The following is a 25,583-nucleotide window of genomic DNA, read 5'->3' on the forward strand; positions in this document are numbered from 1 at the left end:
TCATATTCCTCAGCTCCACTCTGATCACAAACCCTGGTATACACAGAACAGTATTTCTGATTTTCCTCCAAGTACCACCAGAGGAATGTTTGTGTATCACTGTACCACAGCTTTAGAACCATGGACCTAGGGTTACTTGTAGCATCGAGAATAATCATAAAGTTAATGGTTGTTATGTTATATGAGGGTAGCGGGGGAGCTGTGCCAATCTCAGCTGACATACATTGGTGGGGTCACACCCTGGACAGTTCGCCAGTCCATCGCGGGGCCACACAGAGACAAACAACCATTCACTCTGACACTCACACCTATGGTCAATTTAGAGTGACCAATTTACCTAATATCATGCTATTATGTTTTGGGGTTTTAAAAATAAATAAGAACACATATTCAGTAAGTCGTCAATTGGTTTATTTTGTTATATCAAATATGCATGAGTATATAACATGTATTATATGTTATGTTCGTGTAAATGTACTAAATGAGTTAATAACAGTAAACTTCAACTAACGGGACGGTTCTCCCGGTTCATTCAGTATAAACACGGTGACGCTCCGTTGCTGTGGTAACAGGCTCGTTAGCAGTTAGCTAACTACCGCTAGATACCCTATCTGTGGTTGTTGTTAGCAGCAAGATGGCGGTTCCCGTCCCGGCGCTCAGCCGCTGTGCTCTGCATCTTTAACAGTGGATCTCAGCCTCCGCGCCGCTCCGTGTCTCTGGCGCATGGAGCAGCAGTTCGGCCTCGCAGTCGGCACTGGATCTACGTTAGCGTTTGCCCTAGTTCGCGTTTGCCGGAGCAGCTATCGGCGGCTTTATACCGACTCCCCACAGTGTTCACCGGGTAAAATGGCGGACTGTCCGCTTCAGTCTGCAGGCTAACAGCTAACAGCACCGCGCTCCGTTTCTGAGCCGCTGGCTGGTTCCGCACCGGATCATTGTGTCCAGTCTGTGACTGCATCGAAGAGCGATTCTTCAGTGTCTGGTTAACGTTACCGATTCCTGGACAGACGCCGGGCTCTGCCCGCACAAAACGCTGGCTAGTTAGCCACTGAGCTAGTTATCAGGCTAATGCTAACCCGCGCTGGCACCGAGCAGGAGACGATTTAAAACTTTCAGAAACTTGGACTGGAGACACGTATTTCCCCGTCACAGAGGACCGAGACAGATACATAATGGCTTCCGACCCCGCTGTGGTGCTGCAGCCCCGCTGGAAGCGCATCGTGGGCTGGACCGGGCCTGTGCCGCGGCCCAGACACGGACACCGAGCTGTGGCCATTAAGGAGCTAATGGTGGTATTCGGCGGAGGAAACGAGGGCATCGTGGACGAGCTGCACGTCTATAACACAGGTACTGGGCCGGACAAGGTACCAGGGTGGACACGGGCCGTTGTTACTCGTGCTAATGCTAACTGTGCTAACATTCGCCCGTGTTAACGATGTCCAGATGCTAGCTGTTAGCATTGCTAAGGGCTAGCATAATGAGTGTGTTGTGTGTTTATGGTCCGTTGTTTAGCCAGCTAGCATTGGTTGGCCTCTGCTAATGCTAACAGGGCTAGCTTAAGTCTCAGGCAGCGACACGGAGAGAAATGGCGCGTTTTTACTGAAAACATTGGTGACGTTGAAGAGACACGCCCCCTGCTGCTGCTGCAGCAGAAAACATGGAGGGAAGCTGAGGGACGTTTATTCAAACATGTAAACATTAACCTAATGATACCGTGATGATATGAAAACATGAACCAACCCAATTAAAACTAGTCTGGTCAAGATTATTATCGAATTAATAATCATATGAAAACAGATTAACAGTTAACCTGGTTGTAAATAAAAAAACATCCGTCTATAGCTGAAACAATTACTCGATTAATCAAATAATAAAATTAGTCGTCAACTATTTTGATAATTGATTAGTCAGTTTGAAGATTTTTTCATTATTAAAACAAGATTTCTGATTGTTTCAATGGGAATATTTTCTGGTTTATTTTCTCCATAAAACAAAGACATCATTCAAACGGAATCATTTTGATTCATTTTCGATTCATTGTGAAATTAATCGACATATTAATCAATTATGAAAATAATCGTTAGTTGCAGCTTCATCTGTCTGACATCAATTATTTTATTCATCTTTAACACATTTTATAATCAATTAATCTGTTTGATTGTTGTTTGAACAATCTGTTCAAACAACTGTTTGAAACAAAAGTTTTGTTTTTTTTAAGCTTCTTAAATGTGAATATTTTCTGGTTTATTTGCTCCATAAAACAAAGAAGTCATTAAAACTGAATCATTTTGGTTTGCGGACAAAACAAGACATTTGAGAACGTCATCATTTCCAGGTTTGACAAACACTGATCAACGTTTTTATGGACCAAACAATCGATTAATCAGCAGATGAACAATTATTTGTAGCCCCCAAAAGAATGTTATTTAATGTTTTGCTCTGAAAACGTATAGAAGTATTTGATGTTACAAAACAATGTAACCAAATCATGTTAATAATGTTTAAAAATGTGTTATGAAATAATGTTCACTAATATTATCATTTTAACAAACAAACACATGTTATTAACATTAAAACAATATTAATAATGTAAAAGGTAGCTCTCAGACTAAAAGGATTATTGACATGTCTGACTACTCTCCCCCCTCCAGCCACTAACCAGTGGTTCATTCCTGCGGTGCGCGGTGACATCCCACCCGGCTGTGCGGCGTTTGGCTTTGTGTGTGACGGGACGAGACTGCTGGTGTTTGGTGGGATGGTGGAATATGGCAAATACAGCAACGACCTGTATGAACTGCAGGTGAGTGATGTCACTGCAGAGGGCGGGGCACAGCGTAGGATCAGGGAATGGAAGATCACATTGTTAAAAGTGGAGTCGAGCAGCAGCAGCAGCAGCTCTGATTGGTCCAGCACCGTGTTGTTTACTCTGTCTCTCGTTCCATCAGGCGAGTCGCTGGGAGTGGAAACGTCTGAAGGCCAAAGCTCCGAAGAACGGCCCGCCCCCCTGCCCACGCCTCGGACACAGCTTTTCTCTGATTGGCAACTGCTGTTACCTGTTTGGAGGATTGGCCAATGACAGCGAGGATCCCAAGAACAACATCCCCAGGTGAGAAAATGTCAGACAGGAACACTGAAGCTCCACTGACACCCTGTCAGCCAGCCGACCCCTGACTGACCCCGTTGACCTCTCACAGGTATCTGAACGACCTCTACTGCCTAGAGCTGCGTCCAGGCTCCAGCGTGGTCGGCTGGGAGATCCCGGTGACGTCGGGTCAGCCGCCACCGCCACGAGAGAGTCACACGGCCGTGGTGACGAGCGGCCGCGCCGCCAACAGACTGATAATCTATGGAGGGATGAGCGGCTGCAGACTGGGAGACCTGTGGGTGCTGGATATCGGTGAGGCCCGTTGACCACGCTCACTCTGATTGGTCAGGGTGACGTACGGGATGTTAGAAAAGAAAATCATAGTCTTATGGCCTGTTTCCACCCACTCGCCTCCCCTCAGCATGGTTAAGTTGTGTTTTCACTAGTGTACTGACCTGGTACAGGTGCTTTTTTTTTTTAAGTACAGTACCTGCTCTGGCGTGCTGAGTACGTACTGTGCGTGATGTCGCCAGACTGCCGGCCACTATTTGGTCAAACCGCCGTCACAGGAAGAGACGTCCGACACAGAATTCAAACTGAACAGTTCTGAAACTCCAGATGAGTTAAAAAACGATCCTTAAAACGTGTGTTCATCTCCAACATTTACCAGGGAAATATTTAAACAGAGGAGTCTGTTGCTGATCGCGACTGGCATCACAAACCCTGTTGCTGTATTTCAGTCCAGTGACTGTGTCATACGGAGTCTGTGCTGCGCTCATGCAGGAAGTGCTGAATAAATAGAAACGACTGCTTCACACGTTCCTCGTTTGTATGTCGCGTATAAAACAAAGTCACCACATGACTCCGCCCACATTGAGTAGGTACTTTTTTTGTAGTGGAGATGCATCCTGAGGCGAGGCGAGGGCCATTAGTCTGACTAAAAGTGGTCTTTTAAAATCATATAAACGTTTTAATCTGGTTGAAATGTGTCACAGGGTCAGGGTTGGTAGTCGGATTACTGTTCTGAACTGTAACTGAACTAGGGCTGCCACGATTTAAGTCATTTTTAAAAAAAATTTGATTTTTCAAAGAAATTATTAAACCTGAATCAAAGCGAGACATTTGAGAACATCTTCATTTCCAGGTTTGACAAACACTGATCACTTAAGAAAATAATCAAGAGATTAATCAAATATGAAACCACACTGGTCGAGACTTTCTGCGCTTGTTCCACAGTTTCATTTCCCGACCTTTGACCCGGTAATAATAGAAGAAGCAGGTACACAGAGAGAAAAACATGGAGCATTTTTCAACTGAGGAGACTTAAAGAATCAGGTATTTTGAAGTTGATGGACGGTAGAGAGACACAGGGCAGAGCTTAAACTGTGCTCAACCAGAACATGCTCAGTAATATTGTAGTGAAAGGAGGCGTATCGCCACCTAGTGTATGGAGTCAGAGAGACACTTCAATAGTCAAAAGTCGCTGGTAGCTTGACTTCATTGTGCTGTGAAAACACGTGCTGACCTGTGATTGGTTGCTGTTCTCATGACATCACAGACTCCATGACCTGGACCAAACCAGCCCTCAGTGGAACCGCCCCCCTCCCACGCAGCCTGCACTCTGCCACCGTCATCAACAACAAGTAAGTGTACAAAAACTGCGGTCGAGTGGAAACTTTCCACGGAAAAAACGTGAGTTAATGGGAATATGTGAAACTAAACCATCTTTATGTAACTTTAATTTGATCTGTCGTTTTTAATGTAATGATGCTGCTGCACCACTTGCTCGCTAACTGAAATATGATGCTGTGTCTTCTGCCCCCTGCTGGACACTTTACTGTAACCACACAAGAATTTATACCAAATATTTTCACAGTGTTTTTTTACTCGTTTACTCACGTGTGCTCACGTGCGCTTTTTTTACGACAGTTTCTTTAAATGATCCCAAATCTCCAGTTCATTCGCTTTCATTATCATGGAAACTTCCCAATGTGGAATATTTCTAAAATTCCCAAACTAAAGCTCCTGTGCAAGGTTTCTGGAAATTGAGTGGGAATTTTATGCCCTCTGCAACTCATACAGTGCAGCCATTAATCCTTCACCTGTGTCTGTCTCCACCCGTCTCTGCGTCTGTCTCCACCCGTCTGTCAGGATGTATGTGTTTGGAGGTTGGGTTCCTCTAGTGATGGACGACGTTAAAGTGGCCACTCATGAGAAGGAGTGGAAGTGCACCAACACACTGGCCTGTCTCAACCTGAGTACGTACACACACACACACACACACACACACACACACACACACACACAGGTGTGTTGACGGGTGTGTTTCTCTGCTCAGACTCCATGTGTTGGGAGATGGTGCTGATGGACAGTGAGGAGGACAACGTGCCTCGGGCTCGTGCAGGTCACTGCAGCGTTGCCATCAACTCCAGACTCTACATGTGGAGTGGCAGAGACGGATACAGGAAAGCCTGGAACAACCAGGTGTGCTGCAAGGACCTGTGGTACCTGGAGTCAGGTGAGCTCCAGCTACACAACCACACACACACTATGCTCCGGTCATGCAGGAAGTACGGGACCATTCTGTAATCGACCGATTCTAATGATTCAGTCTCACCTGTCTGTCTCTCCGTCCTCAGAGCGTCCCTGTCCTCCGTCTCGTGTTCAGCTGGTTCGTGCGAACACGTCCTCTCTGGAGGTGAGCTGGGGACCGTCTCAGACGGCCGACACTTACCTGCTGCAGCTGCAGAAGTACGACATTCCCGCGACGCCTGCCACTAGCACCGCCCCCCAGAGCCCCACCTCCTCCGACCAGGCTGTCCCGCTCTCTGGTGCCGCCCTGGTTCCCTCCCCCTCCATGTCTGTGGCTGGAAGCCCGTTGGCTTCAGCGGTGAAAGCACCAGGTGAGGTCCCACACCTGCACATGTGAGTCTGCTGCTATGTCTTCATGTGTCTCACCTGTCTGTGTTTCTGCAGCTGTCCTCAAGGTGGCGGCAGCTCCAGGAGCAGTAGGCGGAGCCTCCATCATCACCGTGAGACAGGCCATGCCCAAATCGGCGGCCGCGGTGACACTTCCTGCGGGAGTTCGTATGGTGGTTCCCACTCAGGCAGCACAGGGGACGGTATGCACCGAAGCTCCACCCACTTTTGTCCCCGCCCACCACCTAGTGTGACACATCCACACTCGTGACGAAACCTGAAACGTTTCCATGGCAAAGACCATGAGACTGGTTGAAAGGAGTTATCATGGCAACGGTTCAGGCGTTCAGGCACCTGATGACATCATGGGCTGTAACTGAAAGCTCCAGTGTTGGACTAACCTTTGACCCTCCTGTCTGCTCTCAGCCAATAGGAAGCAGTCCTCAGATGAGCGGCATGGCGGCGTTAGCGGCGGCGGCCGCAGCCACTCAGAAGATCCCGCCCTCCTCAACAACGGTGCTGAGCGTCCCTGCGGGAGCAGCTGTCATGAAGGCGGTGGCTGCTAAAGTGGCCGCTCCTGTTACCATGGTAACGACCCCGTGTTTTCAGACAAGCACACTGAAAGAGTTTGTAAACGTGCGAACCTTCGCTCGCCGGTCACGTGACACAGTCGATGTTTCCTGTAGATGACAACAGCTGATTTCTCTCTCTCAGCTTACTAACCCGGCCACGCGCATGCTAAAGACTGCAGCCGCTCAGGTGGGCGGGGCCTCCATGCTCGCCAGTCCCGGGACGCCAGGTCGACAGCTGATCACGGTGCACAAGGCAGGCGCGGTGCCTGTCTCCCAGCATGGTCAGGTGGTCACCACGATGGTGGGTGGAGTCACAAAGACCATCACCCTTGTGAACAGCCCTCTCGGAGGGGGCGGGACTCTGGTGAGTGATGTCACTTCACACGTGCAGTGTGTCAACGTCGACAGAGCGGATGACGTGAGTGTGTGTTTCAGATCGGGAACCTGGGGAAGGTGATGTCAGTGGTCCAGAACAAACCGACTCACACGGGATCCATCACGGCTCAGACTGCAGGTGGCGCCGTCGCTCAGCTCCTCCAGGTACGACTTTTTGTCCAAACACGTACAGGGACTTTAAATAAAGTTATTATGTTATTATGTGATTAATTATGACAGGTTTTTGTTATCTTTGGTGTTACTAGAAAAAAGACGCAGAGCATTCTGAAATTAACCAATCACCACTTCCTTTCTACCTGGCTTTCACTATTACTTATGTAAAATTTTTGCCATAACAATTGTTCACTAACAAACTCATCTTATTTTTAGTGTCTGTAGTCATTCCACAACTGTCATTAGTGGTAACAGGAAGTAGTCAAATCAGGTTTCTGGCAATACATATAGCTTCCTGTCTTCTAAAGTATAATTCATGTGTTTATAGTGTCCTTTATTGTATCAGTTCATTCTATGAAATATTAATGTTATTCCACAGTCAGTTTAAGTGTTTCTTTTTTTTAATAATTAAAACTAGTTTGTAAATGTGAATATTTTCTGGTTTCTTTGCTCCATAAAATAAAGAAATCATTAAAACTAAATTATTTTAGCTAAACAAAGTCCAGGTGTGTGTGTGTGTGTGTGTGTGTGATTCAGTCATTGACCTCTGACCTTGTGTGTGTCCTCAGGCGAAGGGCGGTCTCCCCGCAGGAACCATCCTGAAGCTGGTGACGTCAGCAGACGGTAAACAGACGACGCTCGTCAGCGCCGCACAGTCTGGATCCACCAGCAGCAAACCCACCATCATCAAGACCATCCCAATGTCAGCGCTGCAGGGCGGGGCCGGTAAACACACACACACACACACACACACACACACACACACACACACACACACACACACACACACACAGATGCACCTGATATGATGAGAATGAGTGAAGCTCCTCCCCCCCCACAAACAGGGAACAGTCCATATACCATCCTCACTACCAAGGTGATCTCACCAGGAACAATGGGAAAGATCATCACCACTGTCCCAAAGATGACCACAGGAGGTCAGCCAGGGGTCACACAGGTAACTAACACACACACACACACTCACGCATGCACACAGGCACACATTAAACACACACACACACACACACACACTCTCACACGCACACACATAGATAACACAGGTGCGTGTGTGTGTGTGTTCAGGTGGTGTTGAAAGGAGCTCCAGGTTCTCCAGGTACCATCCTCAGAACCGTCCCGATGAGCGGCGTGCGACTGGTGTCGCCAGGGAGCAAGCCCGGCATCACCACTCTGGTCGTCAAGGCAGCCTCAGGTAAACACTGGTGAGGTGTGTCTCCGTGATGACGGTGTCTGACTGGACAGACTCCCGCTAACGTGTCTCTGTGTGTCTCTGCAGGCGTATCCACTCTGGCCACAGTGGCAGGAAGTGCTTCCACTACTGTGGCGGGCGGCACCATCGCTGCCTCCAGCGCCTCCCTGGCCACGCCCATCACCACCCTGGCAACCATTGCTACGCTGGCCAACCAGGTTACCACGGTGACGACTAGTGCAGCTGTACCTAAGCAGGTAAAGCCCGTCAACGTTGGAGTGCAGTGACATGTAGTGACAGACATGTAGTGACAGACCTGCAGTGACGCTGTGTGTCGCCCCCTGCAGGTGACACTGATCACGACGCCGAGTGGCGCCGAGGCTCAGCCGCTGGTCCAGGATCTGCCTGTCTCCTTCATGGCGTCGCCCACCTCTGAGGAACCAGGAGGTACGACGAGCACTGCGACTGTGACAGGTACAGGAAGTGTTACCGTGGCAACTGTTGACTCCTCCCCTCAGCTCATCTGATGATGTCACTGTGATGTAGTTGCAGGAACGACCGTGTGCTCCAACCCACCCTGTGAGACGCACGAGACCGGCACCACCAACACCGCCACCGTAGCCACGGCAACCATGGGTGGCGGCAACAGGGTGTGTTCAAACCCACCCTGCGAGACTCATGAGACGGGGACGACCAACACCACCACCGTCGCCACAGCAACCATGGGTGGGGGCGACAGGGTGTGTTCAAACCCACCCTGCGAGACGCACGAGACGGGGACGACCAACACCGCCACCGTCGCCTCCACCAGTATGAGCCGGGAACTGCAGGTGAGCTGTCATGTGGTCGGAGTAAAGTCAGCTGACACTGATCTGGTCTATAATGAGCTGTGAGCTTCTTGCCTCACCACCAGAGGGCAGACTTTTCTCTTTATAAAGGACTTGACCAGGATCCAGGTGAACCTCAGGTTGTCGTCTCTCCTCAGGTGAGCTCAGCTCAGCAGTCTGCTCTTTCACCCGTCACCGTGACCTCGTCAAACGTCTGCTCCAATCCTCCATGTGAGACTCACGAGACCGGAACCACCAACACCGCGACCACGGCAGGGGCGGGAGGAGTCAGACAGGTGAGACGCTAGGTGGACGTGCGTGTGAGCGTACAGGCGAACGTCCAGGTGAGCTGTGGTCACAGCGTAATTCTGTTTCTGCTTTCAGGTGTGTTCAAATCCTCCCTGTGAGACCCACGAGACTGGAACCACCAACACAGCGACCACAGCAGGAGCGGGAGGAGGAGTCAGACAGGTGAGACGCTAGGTGGACGTGCGTGTGAGCGTACAGGCGAACGTCCAGGTGAGCTGTGGTCACAGCGTAATTCTGTTTCTGCTTTCAGGTGTGTTCAAATCCTCCGTGCGAGACCCACGAGACTGGAACCACCAACACAGCGACCACAGCTACAGGTAACCACCTGCTAACTCACCTGAGACCTGCTTACTCACCTGAAACTTGCTGAAATATTTGATTCACTGTTTCCTCACTTCCTGTCCTGTGTGTCCAGCTCAACAGGGTGGAGACAATCTCCAGGGAGACTCCTCAGACCCCACCTCTTCCTCTGACTCCACCCCTTCCACCACCACAGCCAATCAGAGCAGGGCCGTCACCACAGTTACACAGGCCACACCCACACCTGGACCTTCCATACCGGTGAGTGTTGCTCGTGACACTGCTTCTGAATAATTTATTATTATTAATCTATGGCCGTGTGTCAACTGGGATTAGCACCAGCAACTGTCACGTGAGGATAAACCAGTTGATTAAAGAGAAGAATGAAGAACCTTAATCAAGTTTATTTGACCTTTGACTGTAGGGGGAAAAAAAAAAAAGTTCTTCAGTCAGAAGAACTGTGATTCAGGACTTTGAACTGTAGACTCTATGTACAGCCTGACAGTGGACAGACTCACGTCCTCTGTCCACTTCAGGACTTCTGTCCACTCAGGACGACACAGACCCTGGATTGAGGTGTGTGTGTGTGTGTGTGTGTGTGTGTGTGTGTGTGTGTGTGTGTGTGTGTGTGTGTGTGTGTGTGTGTGTGTGTGTGTGTGTGTGTGTGTGTGTGTGTGTGTGTGTGTGTGTGTGTGTGTGTGTGTGTGTGTGTAGGCGATCTCCTCATTGGTCGGTGAAGAGACGGCGGGTTCCTCGGAGGCCGTTGCCATGTTGACAGAGGAGGCGGAGCCTACGCAGACAGTCAGTCAGTCAGAGGCTGTGATGTCATCAGCAGCATCAGTGTTACAGGTTCAGGTGGAAGGCAGCGAGGCCACAGCACAGGTAACACACACACACACACAGGTACCCAGTCAACCAATCAGCTGGTGGTTGTGTTAACCCCGCCTCCTCCTCCTCAGATGGAGACATCAGACAGTGGTCTTCCTCAGGAGCTGATGTCATCAGACGGTGACGAAGGTGACGTTGTCTCTGGAGCGACGACCCTGATGGTGACGGGACTGACCCCAGATCAGCTGACTGTTGCCACGGTGACGGGAGACGCAGCTCAGCAGGCGACAATACAGGCAGTGCTTCAGGCTACAGCACACAGAGGTAACCCACACATACATACGCGCGCGCGCACACACACACACACAGGACGTCAGAGGGACAGTGTGTCCTCACTATGTCTCCACATGTCTTTGTGTCAGTGGACCAGTCCATCCCCATCGTCCTCACTCAGCAGGAGCTTGCTGCTCTGGTGCAGCAGCAGCTGCAGGACGTCCACAACCATCCAGAACCAGAACCAGCACAACCAGAGCCGAGCAGTGTCCCCACTGGTGAGTCGCACACTGATGACCCCACACACACACACACACACACACACACACACACACACACACAGTCACACCTGTTCTCCTCTGACCCCGCCTCTGTTTCCCAGAGGGCCTTGCTCCCGCAGACAGCCTCAACGACCCAGCAGCGGATGGAAATGTCCACGAGATGACATCATCAGCCGTCACCAGTGCTGTCGCGCGATTGGCCAGCACGTTCAGCCCCGCCCCTCCTCTGACAGCAGGACCAGTTAAGATTGCAGCTGCCCCTGTCAAGACAGAGACGTCCAATGGCATTGCAGCAACTACAGGGGTGAGATGTAGCAACATGCTAACAACACACAGACAGCATGCTAACAACACACAGACATCATGCTAACAACACACTGATAACAGACATCATTCTAAGAGCGTGCTAACACACAGACATCATGCTAACAACACACTGATAATGCACAGACAGCATGCTAAAACACAGACATCATGCTAACAACACACTGATAACAGACATCATTCTAAGAGCGTGCTAACACACAGACATCATGCTAACAATACACTGATAACAAACAGACATCATGCTAACAACACACAGACATTATGCTAACAGTGTGTGTGTGTGTGTCCAGGTGAAGACGTCGGGCGGGGACAGTCGTTGGTACGACGTCGGGATCGTAAAGGTCACTAACATGGTCGTCTCTCACTTCTATGTCCCGTACGACGACAACGTGGCAGACGTAAGTTTGTCTCACTTTAACGTCATCTTCATCGGTGAGATGGTGATTGATCGGCTGTTATTGACGACCTTTGACCCGCAGGACGACTCAGGTGTGCCACCTGACTACAGTCAGATGAAGAAGGTGGAGCTTCAGCCAGGGACCGCCTACAAGTTCCGTGTTGCAGGGATCAACATCTGCGGCCGCGGCGCCTTCTCCGAGGTGTCGGCGTTTAAAACGTGTCTGCCCGGTTTCCCTGGAGCGCCCTGTGCCATCAAGATCAGCAAGGTGACCCACTTCCTGTCGTGAGTCAGTGAAGAGGAGGATCATGGGAAATGGAGTTCAGTAATGTGACCTGTTTGTGTGTGTGTGTGTGTGTGTGTGTGTGTGTAGAACCTGGATGGTGCTCAGCTCACCTGGGAGCCTCCGGCCGTCACGTCAGGCCGGATCGTGGAATACTCGGTTTACCTCGCCATCCAGTCCAGTCAGGCGGCCGCCTCTTCAGGCTCTGGCCCCGCCCAGCTGGCGTTCATGAGGGTCTACTGCGGCGCGAGCCCGTCCTGCCTGGTCCAGGCCTCCAGCCTCGCCAAAGCACACATTGACCACACCACCAAACCCGCCATCATCTTCCGCATCGCAGCTCGCAACCAGAAGGGCTATGGTCCGGCCACGCAGGTGCGGTGGTTACAAGGTGAGGAAAAAAAAAACTTGACACACACAAAGGTTAGAGGGTGAGAGAGGCGAGAGAAACTAAAGTCATTGTTTGTTTTTCCTCCTGTAGAGACGAGTAAAGACACGAAAACAGCAGTGAAGAGGGGCGGAGCCTCTGACCCGTAAGACACACACACACACACACACACACACGCGCGCGCATGTTTTTTATTTTTTGCGATGACTTGTTTTTTTAATCCTCTCTCTCTCTGTCTCCCTCTCAGGAAACCTGGTGGACCAAAGAAGTTCAAAACTGACCAATAAGAGCCTGAGTCTGCTGACGACTCTGGTTGCCATGGTGATGGGGGGTGTGTGGATCTGGCCAATTCCTGTCCAGCAAGAAACGAACTAAAGTACAAAAGACTTGTAGCATATTTGTAAATTATCGGCCATTCTGACGGTGACACCGTTGTCATGGAGACGACAAGGAGTGGAGACAACAGTGTTTCATGGAGAAATGGGAACAATAAAGTTTGAGTTTGTTTGAGTCGTAGCTTTTTTGAACATCATTTGAAAGGTCACTATGCTGTCAGGGGGGCCGGGCCCCAGTCAGGGGGGTGGAGTTTAAACTTTCTCTGTTGTACATAATTTCCTTTTTGGGTTTTTTTATATAATCGTTACACAAATCGTTTCTGATTTTTCTTCAGTTGATGAGACAGAGCGCCCCCCACTGGTCAGTGGGCAAAACTGCAGCTATTCAAAAATTAAACCTGTTTGTCAATAATCCCTGGATCAATAAAGATTTTTAGAGCATTTTTACACCTGAGTGGAGTCCACTTCCTGTCATGACTCGGCTGTTGTTTTCTCGAGGTTTGTTAACTGCTCACTCTCCCACACCAAAGTCCACAGAGAGAATCACGGGAGCTGCTGATCTACTGCTGAGAATCTGTGACGGTGAGATGACAACGTTCTTTAGATATGGTAGACAAACTGATTAAAAATCTTGTTTTAGCTTGTGGGTTTTAGATGGCCACCAATCCATTTCATGTGTTCCACAAGTTATTTATAAAAATATATATATATCTCGTTCCATGTCAAAACAAAAACTTTTATTTTATAATTCTGGTAAATATTGGTAAATATCAATTTTATATCATGATGGTGCTCAGGTTGTTCGTGTGATGTTTACACAGTGTGATGTCTTGTGTTTTCCTCATAAACATCTAAACAAACATCACGAACTGTCCCTTTAAATTCATCATTTATGAATCAGATCACAGACAAACACGTGACCTTGTCTTTATATCTTTCCTGTGTATTTATTGTAAACATCTGATCATTGATTATTGTTGCTGATCGATCAGTTCACGTCATCCCCTCGTTCCTCCCCTGCCCCTGTTTGAGCGCGCGCGCACCCTCAGCGTGATCAGGCGCGTTCGTGTGGCGTGTTGCAGTGAGCGCGCCTCGTGGTGCTGATGTTGTGAAGCAGGAGGATGAGGACTGATCACTCCATCGATCCGCGCACATCGGTCAGCTTCTGCTGATCAGCTCCTACGATCCTGGAGCGGCTGCACGTGGTGACAATCGATTATCGGGTCATCGATCAGGCACCCGCGGGGACACGCGAGGCGGCGGTGGCGTGGGGCGCGAGCCGCAGCGGGAGACAATCAGCTGGCTGTGGATACAGTGACGGGGGTTCGAACGAGCGGGTCCAGGTGAGACTCAGGTGCACGCGCACCTGACCCTATGTCAAAGTTGTTGGTTTGAGGATGTAAAGGCTCGTGCACAGCAGCTTCCGGTGGAGAGGAGAGAAGAAAAGTGTTTGTTTACACTGAAAAAGAACTTCCCTTTCAACCAGCTCCACTGTTGTGCGCGTGTGTCCAGTTAAATGAACTCATCCATCACTCATCCATCACCTGACCTTCAGTGAGTCTCTGCTGACAAAGATCATGTGACTGTCCTGAAAGCATCTCTGACCTCGAGTGACCTCTGACCTCTGACTCATTGTTTAAAGTGTAAAAAACCTCACCTGTAGGTGGTGGTGTCATCATGTAGGGGGCGGCATCATGTGGGTGTGGTTCTTCACTTCAGCCAAAAACATCACGGTTACGAGTTCAAACAGTTTGTCTGCGGTTTAGCAACATTAGCAAGTCTTGCTACATAGTCGGCCATGACAGGTGTTCGCCACGCCCACCAAAGTGTCGTGAACCTGCGCGACGACGTGAACGTTTGTGAACGTGAAGCCGTTCACAACCTCAGAGGTTTGTTTCTCCCACTACAACTCCCAGGATGCATTGCTCTAGCTGTGTGTTTACGATGAACGTAACGCGACATTTACACGTGACGAAATTCACACTCGCTCGAGCAGAAATATTAACACTCACTGTGACGGCCGATCAGATATGGAGGAAAGAGAGGGGGCGGGGGTTGTTTTTATCTGTAACTTCTGACAAAATGTTTGTCAGTGTCACACTTTTCCATACATTTAGTTAGCTTAGCATTAGCTGCAGGAGAGCAGTTGTTAGCAAACACATTTATCACAATATGAAATGAAAAATCACTTTGCTCTGATTTAAACACTACAGTTCCCATGATGCTCTGCAGCTGTTGTTTCAGAGTCACTTCAGTCCAGGACTGTGACATCACCAGACCATGTCAGTCTGGTCCAGATCAGATCCTGATCACATCCAGATCCAGGTCTGTGAGGAATCAGCCTCTGACTTCTCCGTCAGTCGCACGGCAACAGGCTCTTAAGCTCTGTGATTGGACGCTTCCGCAGCAGTGCATTCTGGGAGATGTAGTGAACTCTGCTCAGCGTGAATGACTGGACTCACCTGCCTGAGTTGTGATGTCACTGTGATGTCACCTGACAACACACACACACACACACACACACAAACATGTACAGAGCGCCCCCCGGGGGTTGAAAGGTTATTGGTTGTCTGGCTGCAGCTCTCAGCCAATCACATGCAAGTATTCACAGTTGGGCTTTTCTACATTGTTGCCATGCGGAGAATCTGCTGCTGCCTGACCTACATTCATCCTCACACACACACACGCACACACACACACACACACAGAGTGATGCATGTGTGTGTGTGTGTGTGTGTGTGTGTGTGTGTGTTGTTCTGCAGTCGGGACACACCCCGTGTTGGTACTGGGTCAAACAGCAGCTCTCTCTCTCTCACTCACACACACACAGCTGTAGTCTGATGAGAGACTCTGTCCCAGTGCATTGTGGGAAATGAAGTGTCACAGCTTGAGCTAAAATCAGACAAACCACAGACTGATCACAGAGTCTCTCTTTCTCTCTGTTTAATGAATGCTCTCTCGTCCTCGCTGACGAACCTTCACCAACGTGAAGTAACTTGTCAACGTGGACGAGTCACACGCACACACACACAAACACACACACAACTGACCACAGTGTGTGACACGGACACTCAGTGTGTTTACATGTTTTAGAAATAAATAAATGTGTTTTTGTGTTAGTCTCAGTTAAACCAGACAAAATTACTCTAAACACTGTAGTACACATGTCTGACCTGTGTGTGGCGCTGTAACGCTGCTACAGAAATACACCAAAAACAGAGAATTGGATTTGAGATTTTAATTTGATGAATCTTTTTTATTTCAATATTTTGTACTTTATTCATTGGTGTCTATAAATTCATCTTCTCTATTTTACCAGGACATTTCCTAGAAGCAGTAGTAGCGCACTCCATGTGCTCAGGGGCACTCCAGCCCTCAGCTTGTAGGGATTTGAACTGGCAACCCTCCAGTTACGAGCCACTTTTCCTTACCACTTGCTTTAAGGCTCACATTGTGGTTCTGCTTGGATAAAAGCTAAAACAGTACAAACGAGTTCTCTGTGAGTCTGAGCAGCAGGGGGCGCTCACAGCTGTGTGTCATATAGAACCCTGAAACTCTTCACTGTTGTTCACACATGTGTGGACGTAAGTCTTGAAGCCCCTCCCCCCTCCTCCCTGCTGAGCTGAGACAGAAACACTGAATATGAATGTGTGTGTGTGTGTGGGGGGGGGGGGGGGGTCTATTGTTCTGCTAATATGACTGTAATCATCAAACAGCTGATGTTACCAAAGTAAAAGGTTTACTGTTTTTTTAAAGGTTGATTTCTTTTACTGTGACGATGTAACCCACACACACACATGCACACATATACACATTCACACACACATATGCACACACACACTTAGAAGCCTGCAGTAACTTTTTATTTTGGAGTGTAGTTTTATTTTGAAAAGCTGCAATGGAAACACATGGGTGTGTGTGTGTGTGTGTGTGTGTGTGTGTGTGTGTGTGTGTGTGTGTGTGTGTGTGTGTGTGTGCGCAGCAGCCTCAGTCAAACACTCAGAAACATCGCCTGTGACTGAGCTGAGACTTTTCACTTAGAGGAGCCGGTATATCCCGGGTCTGACCCGGGTCAGGACGACATGGTCCACACTGAGCAGGTATTTACACAAGTGTGTGTGTGTGTGTGTGTGTGTGAAGGAGAGAGAGTGAGGATGTAGTTCAAACTTATTTTTTCTTACAGGAATTTTTAGAATCAAACTATGTGTAACACACACACACATGGTGGATGACGAAAAGGCTACAGCTGCAGACAAAGAGATGCAAATACTGTATTTAAATATTCGACATAGAGAGTTACTCTGGGTGTATGTGATTCTAAAAGAAAAAGCAGCTGTAATACAGATCCCTCTCACACACAGACTATATGTGTTGTATCTGTATAAACAAATTTAATCTTAACATTATTTTGAAGTGTGTTTGTTTGAGACTCATTCTGAGTGAAAACATGACAAAGAATAGCAGATTTTGTCGACTTTAACAAAAGACTTAGTTAATGAAATCTACATCAGTCTACATCTCTGATATCTACGTCACACGTTCACGTCTTTATCCACTGTTAGACAGAAAGGAAACTGAAGTTTGTAAACCACTGACTCTCCCACACCAAAGTCCATAGAGAAAATCAGTGATTTTAGCTCACGGGACACGGGAGCTGCTGGTCCTCTGCTGCCTCGTGTGGTGTGACGTTAAAATCGCTGGTTTTCTCTATGGACTTTGGTGTGGGAGACTTTACGTTCATCTGTGTTTGACAGCATCACCTGTAGCTTGTATCATTAGCTTGTGTTGTTAGCATGAAGCTAAAACTATGTGGGTGTTTAACTGAGTTAGCTGCCTGGTGTTGTTAGCTTAAACATGTTCTATGAGCTTTTTAAGCATAGCTTCTTGTTATTCACGAGTATTAGCTCACATGCTAACAAGCTTTAGCATGTGGTTCAGAACCACCAGAATCATCACAACTGGGTCTTTTATGATCTGGTGCATGTTTTACTGGAAGAAGTTAAAATAATAACATGATGAGTGATGCAGCTAACGCTATCACCTGTTAGCACTGAAGCTAGCCGTAACATTAGCGGTTATTTACTAGCATTAGCTCACATACTTTAATTTTCTCTTCAAACTCATTAAAACACCAGAAACAGAAAAAAGAGATGTCACTACAGACTGATGCTGTGATTGGCTCTGTCTGTGTTTGGGGGCGGGGCCTCAACGCCTCCTCCCATGAGTGACAGAGTTCAGAGAGAACTGACCTGATGGTGAAGACACAACAAAGTTTATCTGCTCCATCACACACCTGCATCACCTGAGAGGCCCCGCCCCCTTCACAGACAAGAGCCAACAAGAACATCGCATACCTGAGTGTGTGTGTGTGTGTGTGTGTATGTGTGTCCGTCCACACTTTGATCTAACACTTTGATGTTTCACATCTTTGACTGTTCTGATCTGCAGATGAAGTAATCACATTACTTTTAGACAGACTGTATGAACCCCCCCACTCACTCACACACACACACACACACACACACTTCCCCTTCCTGTTTCCTGGCGGGCTCCACTTCCTGTTCTCAGGGACGTCCACTGTGTTGTCCTCAGACACAGGACGTCTTGTCCTCTCTCACAGGCTGCTGTTAGAGACAAGGACACGTTTACCTGTTGTTTACCTGTTGTTTACATGTAAACAACATGAACACAGACAGATTAAAGTTGATGTCTCAGAGCTGTTTAGTCAACAACACACTGATAAACCTGTGTGTGTTTTTCTGTCTATGTAAAAACATGGTTTGTGATGTCATCACCACGATGGATCATTCTGATGGGCTGTTGTCTCTGTCTCTCACCTGGGCAGTGGCGGATCAGTGGAAGAGTGGTTCACCACGGGTTTGATCCCCTGCTCCACTCGTCTCCATGCTGATACGTCCCTGGTCAAAGGACACTGTGTTTTTTGAGGGCTCCTCTATTTTAACCCTTTCAAAATAAAAGCACAGCGTGTCGAACAGACGACACGAGTGACATAACCACTGAGTTCACCATGTTCACCATGTTCACCGCAGAGAGGAAGAGAGGAACTCTAACGCACCGTAACACTTGTGTTTTTCTTCTGTCTTTCCTCTCCCTCTGTAGGACAGACTGAGAACTGCACCTCCAGCTAACAGTGGAGCTGCCTGTCAGTAACAGACTGTAGTTAGTGTCAGGGAACCGTAGGTGGCGCAGCAGCTGCTGGATGGCCACAGGAGTGAACTACTGGAGCTCGAATGAAGCCAGTTACAGGGTGAGTGAGTGAGTGTGTGTGTGAGTGAGTGAGTTAGTGAGTGATGACGCTGATCATGACTTCCTGTTCCACAGGTGAGTGAGTGTGTGTGGGCCGGAGAACACTCCTCCAGCAGCAGCAGTGAGGAGGGTGGAGGAGGAGGCGGGGTCACATGGGAAACACCTGCCATGGAGGTCAAAGGTCAGCTCATCTCAGCACTTGGTGAGTTTACACAACAAATGAGAGGGAGGGAGAGAGAGAGAGAGAGATGATCTGATGTGTGTGTGTGTGTGTGTGTGTGTGTGTGCAGACCCTCTCACCTGTTCAGACAGGAAACAAAGGGAGCGAATGGCAGAGCTGCAGGAGAGGAGGCGGGGCCTACAGTCACTGCTCAGCACACGATTGGCTGAGCTGAGACGCATCTGTCTGCAGGAGGCGGTGAGAGATGTGACAGATCCTGACAGGCTCCTCCCACAGACACACCAAAAGTGGTGCGGTCCATTTGTTGCCCAACCAAAATGACCAAAAGTTTCCTGTGTTTTCATTGGTCAGGAGCTGACGGGGGCGGTGCCTCATCACTTCCCTCTGGAGGCGGGAGAGAAGCTGCCCTGTGTCCGACGGAGGGGCGGGGCCTCACACCAAGTAAACAGGAAGTATCGAGCAGAGGTGAACAGCTGATGTTTGTGGATCTGATATGAAGACACCTGTGTGTGATTGACTGGATCAGCTAACAGTGTGTGTGTGTGTGTGTGTGTGCGCGCGTGCGTGCGTGCATGCGTGTAGGATGAAGACTCTCAGCGTTCAAAGTTGAAGAAAACTTTATTCAGTGGAGCTCTGAGGAAACACAGCGACTCTGAACACAACACACACACTCAGACACACACAAACCACGGCAAGAGGACGACTGTACACAGAGGCTGCCACACAGGTAACACACACACACACTTACACAGACACACACTTGTAGTAGATGAGAAGCTATTGTTTTTAGAAAAACGAGGAAATCTGCTTCATCCTGCCTTTGTTTATTTTCTGTGTGCGTGCATGTGTGTTTAGATGACACAGTGAGGTCAGAGAGCAGCTCGACATCAGACTCAACAGGGCATGACAACGGTAACACACACACACACACACACACACAGATGTGACATCACTGAGTCCGCCAGCCAATCACCTGACAGTTTGATTGACACCCCCCCCTTACAGAGGACAGTGTGTCTCAGTGTCGCCCCCTGCTGGTCTCTGCTGGTTCTCCAGTGGATGCTTATTATCAGAGTAAAACCAAAAGGAACTTACTGCACAACAGGTACACGACTCTGCACTGTTAGCACGTTAGAATGGACTCTTAGCATGTTATTTTTGACCCTTAGATTTAATATGTAGCATGTTAGCTGTGTAATTTTCTATGTTATCTGTGACTTATTATCTTTAGTATGTAAGTATGTTAGCTTACACATGTAGCATTTAACCTTTGACTTTTGACTGTCATGATTATCATGTTATGTTAACTTTGATTTTTAGCATGTTAGCTTGGATACCTCCTGTTTTGTCCAACACGACAATATGTCTGTCCTTCTTCTCTTTCAGGGCTGACCATTCAGAGACGTTACAGACCCACAAGCCCCTCCCCCTGCTGCCCGCCCATCCTCTCCCGCTACCCCCTCCCCCTCTATCTCAGGACTCCTCCTCTGGCCCCTCTGACCCAGGAGCCCCTGGAGAAGGCGGGATCAGGGTTAACGCAGCTCGTCGCAGTAGTAGTTCAGACGGCCTCTTGGACCATATCACTGGCCTGAAGGAGGACGGATCCATGACTGGAGTGTTCCGGAGCTCCGAGGTTCTGATGGATGGACGGACAAAGTTGAATAACAAATTCTCTGAGGGGCAAGGAAGGGGGGGTGGGGCAGGACGAGGAAGAGGAGGTGGTTACAGCGAGATCCTACTGGATTATGTCTGGGGAAAACAGCAGCAATTGCAGCGACAGCAGTCCCAGCCCAATCCTAGGCAGCCAATCACATCACAGCACCAGCTGCTCTATAATGGCTACTCCTCCCAGACCACTGGAGCCCCACCCACCTTTCATAATCACCACGGTGAACAACGGCATGTCAAAGTGACCCGCACCAAATCATGTGGTCCCTTTCTTCCGGTGCAGCAAAAACAATTTGAGAACAACAGTCCTCCACGATCTGCCATCCAACCGGATCCCCATCCCCACCTGCTGCCCCCACGACCGCCGCAGCAGTCCCCCAACCAGGACCCCCAGCTGGAGGAGGCCACCAGGAGCCTGCACAAGGCTCTCGCCTTGGAAGGTGAGGTCACGTCACAGAGCAGGAAAACATCTGGAAACACCAGAGTCCATCAACAGCCAGTGGAAGTTGAAGGGCAGTTGTTGGTTTAAGACCAGCCGGTCAGCTGTATTCTGATCATTTGCAGTGGTTTGATTGTACATGAATGCAGGCCTGCCAGAAGGGCAGCGCTGTAGTCGAGCTTGGAGACCAACATGGCTTGTACCTGAGTTGGGTGGTGAACCGAGTCAAGTGAGGCCTGAATTTTCTGATGTTGTACAGTCAAAGTGACATTTCTGAATGACAGATACAATGTCAGAAAAGAAACATGTTCAAAGAAAGATAATTGCACACCCTTTCAGGTGTCTTTCAACCTTGCTGGGTGAGGGAGGAGATTATTTGGGTGAGGGAGGAGATGCTACGGTTGTGTGAGAGGGAATGCTTGGCTGGGCAGACCAAAACCTCAGTCTCAGAGCGGTTTAGCTGAAGCTGGTGTTCTTTCACCCATGTCACCATGTCTGCAAGACATCTGTGCCAAGACTGAAATTGAAATTCTAAGTACTTCTGTCACAAACAACAGAGGTGTTTCTGTCAAGTGACCACTCTTGATGTCCAACCGACTGTCCAACAAGCAGTGTGTATTTGCAGAGAGGAGAGGAGTCTGAGACCTGTTTGAAAACTGTTCATTAAACTGTTCATTCAGTGGCCTTTGATGGGAAAGGGTTTAAAGAAACTGTCAAACACCAAGTCTGTTTGAATGAGGATGGAAGCCTTTCAGAATTTAGTGATTCATTAAAAAACATGTTATTGCAGGCCCATTGGTGGGAGATATTTGGTAAGAATTGGGCCAAGTGTGGAGATAGTAGATCGGCTATGAGTCAGGAGTTTTAACACCTGTTCTGCAGGTGCCGTTGGAGCCAATCACGGCTGACATAGGGCAAAAGGTGGGGGTTCACACTCTGCATGTTTTTGGACTGTGGGAGGAAACCAGAGAACCCATGCATACCTAGAGAAAACATGCAAACTCCACAGAGAAAGGCCCTCGGTTGAACCAGGTTACAAATCAGGGTCATTTTGCTGTGTGGCAAAAGTGCTAGCCACTACTCCACTGTGTGGCCAAAGTCTTTTGTTAAGTGACATCTATGTGGTCAGTTCTCAGCAGCAGGGGGCACTGTGTAGAACATGTTGACTATGTGACTGCACCTCATACCACCTGAGGTATGACTTTAAACACCTGCGTTGTGATCGACAGGTCTGAGGGACTGGTACCTTAGGAACACAGCCAGTTCCATCCAGCAGAACCACACAAACGGAAAGGTGAGCACAGGCGTCATGTCTGGGTTTGAAGGTCAGTCAGGTGGAGGTGGAGCTCGGCAGCGCAGGCGGACGACTCACGGGGTCATCCAACAGTCGACCTTTCAGAATGAGACAAGTCATCATCCCACTCTGTCGCGTCACAAACAGAAGCTGCCACATTCTGCCACATTCCACGGACACCCACTGCACGGCCGGTAAGTCAGCTCACCTCATCAGGTGGTCAGGAGGGCGTATCCTGCGAATGACACCTGTCCCTCTCTCTCTCTCTCAGGTCTGTCGACAACTCCCTCTACCATGACTGCTTCCCTCCTCAGAAAGAGGAAGTTCCTCTCAGAGAGCCATGTGGCATCCAGCCCTCTCCCGGAACCCTGGTCTGACTCACCGGCCAATCAGGAGGCTGAAGACAGATCAGCTGATCAGTCGTTCCACACTGGTCTCCTGTGTGTCCAGGTGACTGTGGTGGGTGGAGGTCACCACTGGGTCCTGGTTCAAACATTCAAGCCATGATGATCACAGAGGATGATGCAGAAACAAACCCCGCCCACTTTAAGCTCATCTTTGACGTGTGTCTCGTGTCACTGACTCTGCTCAGACAATCAGGACACATGCAAGTTTTTATACAAACTTTTATTAACAGTGATGATGACATCACCAGCTTTGACCAGCTAACCAACAGTAGTTAAAGTAACTTTTGATAAGATCAGGTGACCAGGTGTTGATTCCTCAGGTGAGTCCTTCAGGTGTTTTTACACTTTTCTTCTGCACTAAATGTTGATTAGTGTCCAGAGACACAGACTCGTTTAGAGACGGATCCAAACCAAAGGTGAACGCTGCAGTGATGCGCGTACGACCTTTGACCCCTGCACTAAATGGTCAACGTCAAACCTTAATGAATATTAAAGAAATGAACAGAAGGAAACAACACACACGACGGTGGTGGGGTCAATGCAGTGGCCTGTTGAAAACTGTTAGCATGTCAACCTGTTGGCATGTTAGCCCATCAGAGTGTTAGCCTGCTAGCCAGTCAAGCTGTTAGCCAGGCGGCCTATCAGGCCTATTGTGAGGTTGTTCCCCTGTTAGCCTGCCAGGCTATTGGACTGTTTGTGTGTTACCATGTTAACATGCTGCTCGTGTGTTAGCATGATGCCCTGTTAGCCTGTTAGGCTATCAGATAATTTGTCAGTCAAGCTTTTAACTTGTCAGGCTGTTAGCCGATAAAAGCGTGAGCCTGTTAGCCAGACAGGCTGTTAAATTGTTTGCATGTTAGAAAGTCAGACTGTTAGCCTGTTAGCATGTCAGACAGTAGCTCACAAAGGACACGACTCCTGAATTAGGACTAGGCTAGTTAGCTTGTCAGGCTACTTGTCTGTTTCCCTGCTAGCCCATTAGCATGGTTAGCTGCAACTGTCAAACAGGTCTCAGGTCAGTTTGCGTTGACTTTTTCAGACATTTTTATTTTTCAGTTTGTCTCAGGAGACGACATCTGTCTTGTTTTACGTCTCACTGTCAAACTTCTGTGTCCTCTCTGGACTGAAGACGTGTCCAGGTCCTCAGATTAGATCCAGATCCAAGCCTGGAGGCAATAAGTGTTTCTGTTTCAGGATGAAAATGTTTGCAGTGACAATCAGACAATGATGTCACAGAGTCAATTGATCGATCCCCATGAGATTAGTCGGTTTATTGATCGTCTGATTTGCTGCGAAAAGATTTTATAAAACTATTTGAAACCACATGGACAACTCTGTTTGTATGTTTGTTGCTGAAACTCTGCCGAGTCCCACTTGTTGCCATGAAAACAAGAATGTTCTCAGATCAGGCCACGCCTACTCTCATCCACACGACCATTAAACCAAAGGAAAACACAGCGGTGATGTCACTGCACAGGTAAACCTCACTCTGAACGACGGAGGCTCAGGTCTGCAGGTGACATCACACTGTGACACAGGACAAACCCCGCCCACTTCCTGTCACTGAACACGGGACACTGTTACATGTGTCACTGATTGATTGACAGGTTTGGTCAACACCGTTTGTTTGGAACTTCACTCTCAGAATGCACCTCTTCACTCTCTCTTCACACACACACACACACACACTGTCCACTACTGCAGTACTACAGAGTAGTAACCTGTGCTGCAGTAGTACTGCAGTATAAGGACTTCACCAGCCTCCAAAACCAAACCAAGTATCTAAAAATGTTGTTTCAATCAACAAAACAAACAAACAAACAAATAAACATACAAATAAAGTATTTATGTTTTAAAAAATGTGTTTATCATGAAAGTCGTCAATGTTAAAGTCACTGTACCAGCAGTACCAGCACTATGCAGTACTAGTACTCGTGACTCAGTCCGTCAGTATTATTAGTTTTGTTGAGGACCAGCTCTGTGATTGGTCCAGGTCAGTGTAACATCACAGCTGTGATGCGTTCAGGTGCACTCTGTACAGTTTGTGTAAAAAAAAAACAACTTTTCTATCGTTGTCATTTGTACGTTTGTTTTTGTTTTTTATTTCACTTTGAAACGTTTTGCTGTTTCACACTGGAAAAGCTTTGTGTAAATAAATGAGCGACGGGTTGTAAAGATGCTGTTTTTAAAATAAACATTCACTCATTCATCCGCATGATGCGGTAAAACATTTTTCTTGTGGTGTCAGCTGTCATTACAGACCGAACCTACGGGGGGGGGGGGGGGGGGGGCTGCAGACTCACCTGCAGCAGGTAAACAAAGAATAGAAAGAACTACAGAAAGTCTAACTAACCATCTGGTTACCAATAGTTGTAATCTGGTTCGTATTTTGTTTAGGAACCTTTTAAATATTATTAGGAAAAGTAGTATCTGGTTACCAAGAGTTAGTG

The 25,583-nt window shown here is 48.3% G+C and overlaps 2 protein-coding genes across 6 annotated transcripts; both read left to right on the forward strand.

Annotated features, from left to right (window-relative positions):
* Nucleotides 1–542: 542 nt before the first annotated feature.
* hcfc1b (host cell factor C1b) lies at nucleotides 543–13,324 on the forward strand. Of its 3 annotated transcripts, none has more exons than XM_058642991.1 (31): nucleotides 543–1,347; nucleotides 2,652–2,800; nucleotides 2,946–3,106; nucleotides 3,195–3,397; nucleotides 4,644–4,728; nucleotides 5,237–5,343; nucleotides 5,424–5,603; nucleotides 5,725–5,988; nucleotides 6,062–6,207; nucleotides 6,431–6,640; nucleotides 6,719–6,940; nucleotides 7,012–7,116; nucleotides 7,695–7,851; nucleotides 7,971–8,083; nucleotides 8,209–8,335; nucleotides 8,420–8,589; nucleotides 8,680–8,779; nucleotides 8,879–9,162; nucleotides 9,318–9,455; nucleotides 9,544–9,630; nucleotides 9,719–9,785; nucleotides 9,884–10,029; nucleotides 10,483–10,650; nucleotides 10,728–10,920; nucleotides 11,019–11,147; nucleotides 11,252–11,454; nucleotides 11,768–11,875; nucleotides 11,957–12,142; nucleotides 12,248–12,545; nucleotides 12,636–12,687; nucleotides 12,790–13,324. In XM_058642991.1, the coding sequence occupies exons 1-31, from the start codon at nucleotides 1,173–1,175 to the stop codon at nucleotides 12,827–12,829; spliced, it is 4,773 nt and encodes a 1,590-aa protein (XP_058498974.1). In that variant the 5' UTR covers nucleotides 543–1,172; the 3' UTR covers nucleotides 12,830–13,324. The 3 variants fall into 3 exon arrangements, with proteins under 3 accessions (XP_058498974.1, XP_058498973.1, XP_058498975.1); XM_058642990.1 differs by having other exon boundaries at nucleotides 546–1,347; nucleotides 8,680–8,806; XM_058642992.1 differs by having other exon boundaries at nucleotides 549–1,347; nucleotides 6,431–6,592; nucleotides 8,680–8,806.
* Nucleotides 13,325–13,958: 634 nt separating this feature from the next.
* ccdc120a (coiled-coil domain containing 120a) lies at nucleotides 13,959–25,363 on the forward strand. Of its 3 annotated transcripts, none has more exons than XM_058643805.1 (11): nucleotides 13,959–14,220; nucleotides 18,998–19,145; nucleotides 19,220–19,346; nucleotides 19,435–19,562; nucleotides 19,677–19,790; nucleotides 19,908–20,052; nucleotides 20,181–20,237; nucleotides 20,331–20,430; nucleotides 20,712–21,433; nucleotides 22,662–22,920; nucleotides 22,998–25,363. In XM_058643805.1, the coding sequence occupies exons 2-11, from the start codon at nucleotides 19,098–19,100 to the stop codon at nucleotides 23,101–23,103; spliced, it is 1,806 nt and encodes a 601-aa protein (XP_058499788.1). In that variant the 5' UTR covers nucleotides 13,959–14,220; nucleotides 18,998–19,097; the 3' UTR covers nucleotides 23,104–25,363. The 3 variants fall into 3 exon arrangements, with proteins under 3 accessions (XP_058499788.1, XP_058499787.1, XP_058499789.1); XM_058643804.1 differs by lacking the exon at nucleotides 13,959–14,220 and adding an exon at nucleotides 16,866–16,977; XM_058643806.1 differs by lacking the exon at nucleotides 13,959–14,220 and adding an exon at nucleotides 16,866–16,977 and having other exon boundaries at nucleotides 19,220–19,325.
* The last annotated feature ends 220 nt before the right edge of the window (nucleotides 25,364–25,583 follow it).

This window comes from Solea solea, chromosome 11, assembly GCF_958295425.1.
Source record: "Solea solea chromosome 11, fSolSol10.1, whole genome shotgun sequence".
In the NCBI taxonomy this organism is placed as follows: Eukaryota; Metazoa; Chordata; class Actinopteri; order Pleuronectiformes; family Soleidae; genus Solea; species Solea solea.

Coding starts and splice junctions, on each gene's coding strand:
- hcfc1b (XM_058642990.1), top strand. CDS start 1,173: ATGGCTTCCGACCCCGCTGTGGTGCTGCAGCCCCGCTGGAAGCGCATC. Junction 3,107..3,194: donor CCCAAGAACAACATCCCCAG/GTGAGAAAATGT, acceptor GACCTCTCACAG/GTATCTGAACGACCTCTACT. Junction 5,604..5,724: donor CCTGTGGTACCTGGAGTCAG/GTGAGCTCCAGC, acceptor CTCCGTCCTCAG/AGCGTCCCTGTCCTCCGTCT.
- ccdc120a (XM_058643805.1), top strand. CDS start 19,098: ATGGCCACAGGAGTGAACTACTGGAGCTCGAATGAAGCCAGTTACAGG. Junction 19,791..19,907: donor ACAGGAAGTATCGAGCAGAG/GTGAACAGCTGA, acceptor GCATGCGTGTAG/GATGAAGACTCTCAGCGTTC. Junction 21,434..22,661: donor CAAGGCTCTCGCCTTGGAAG/GTGAGGTCACGT, acceptor TGTGATCGACAG/GTCTGAGGGACTGGTACCTT.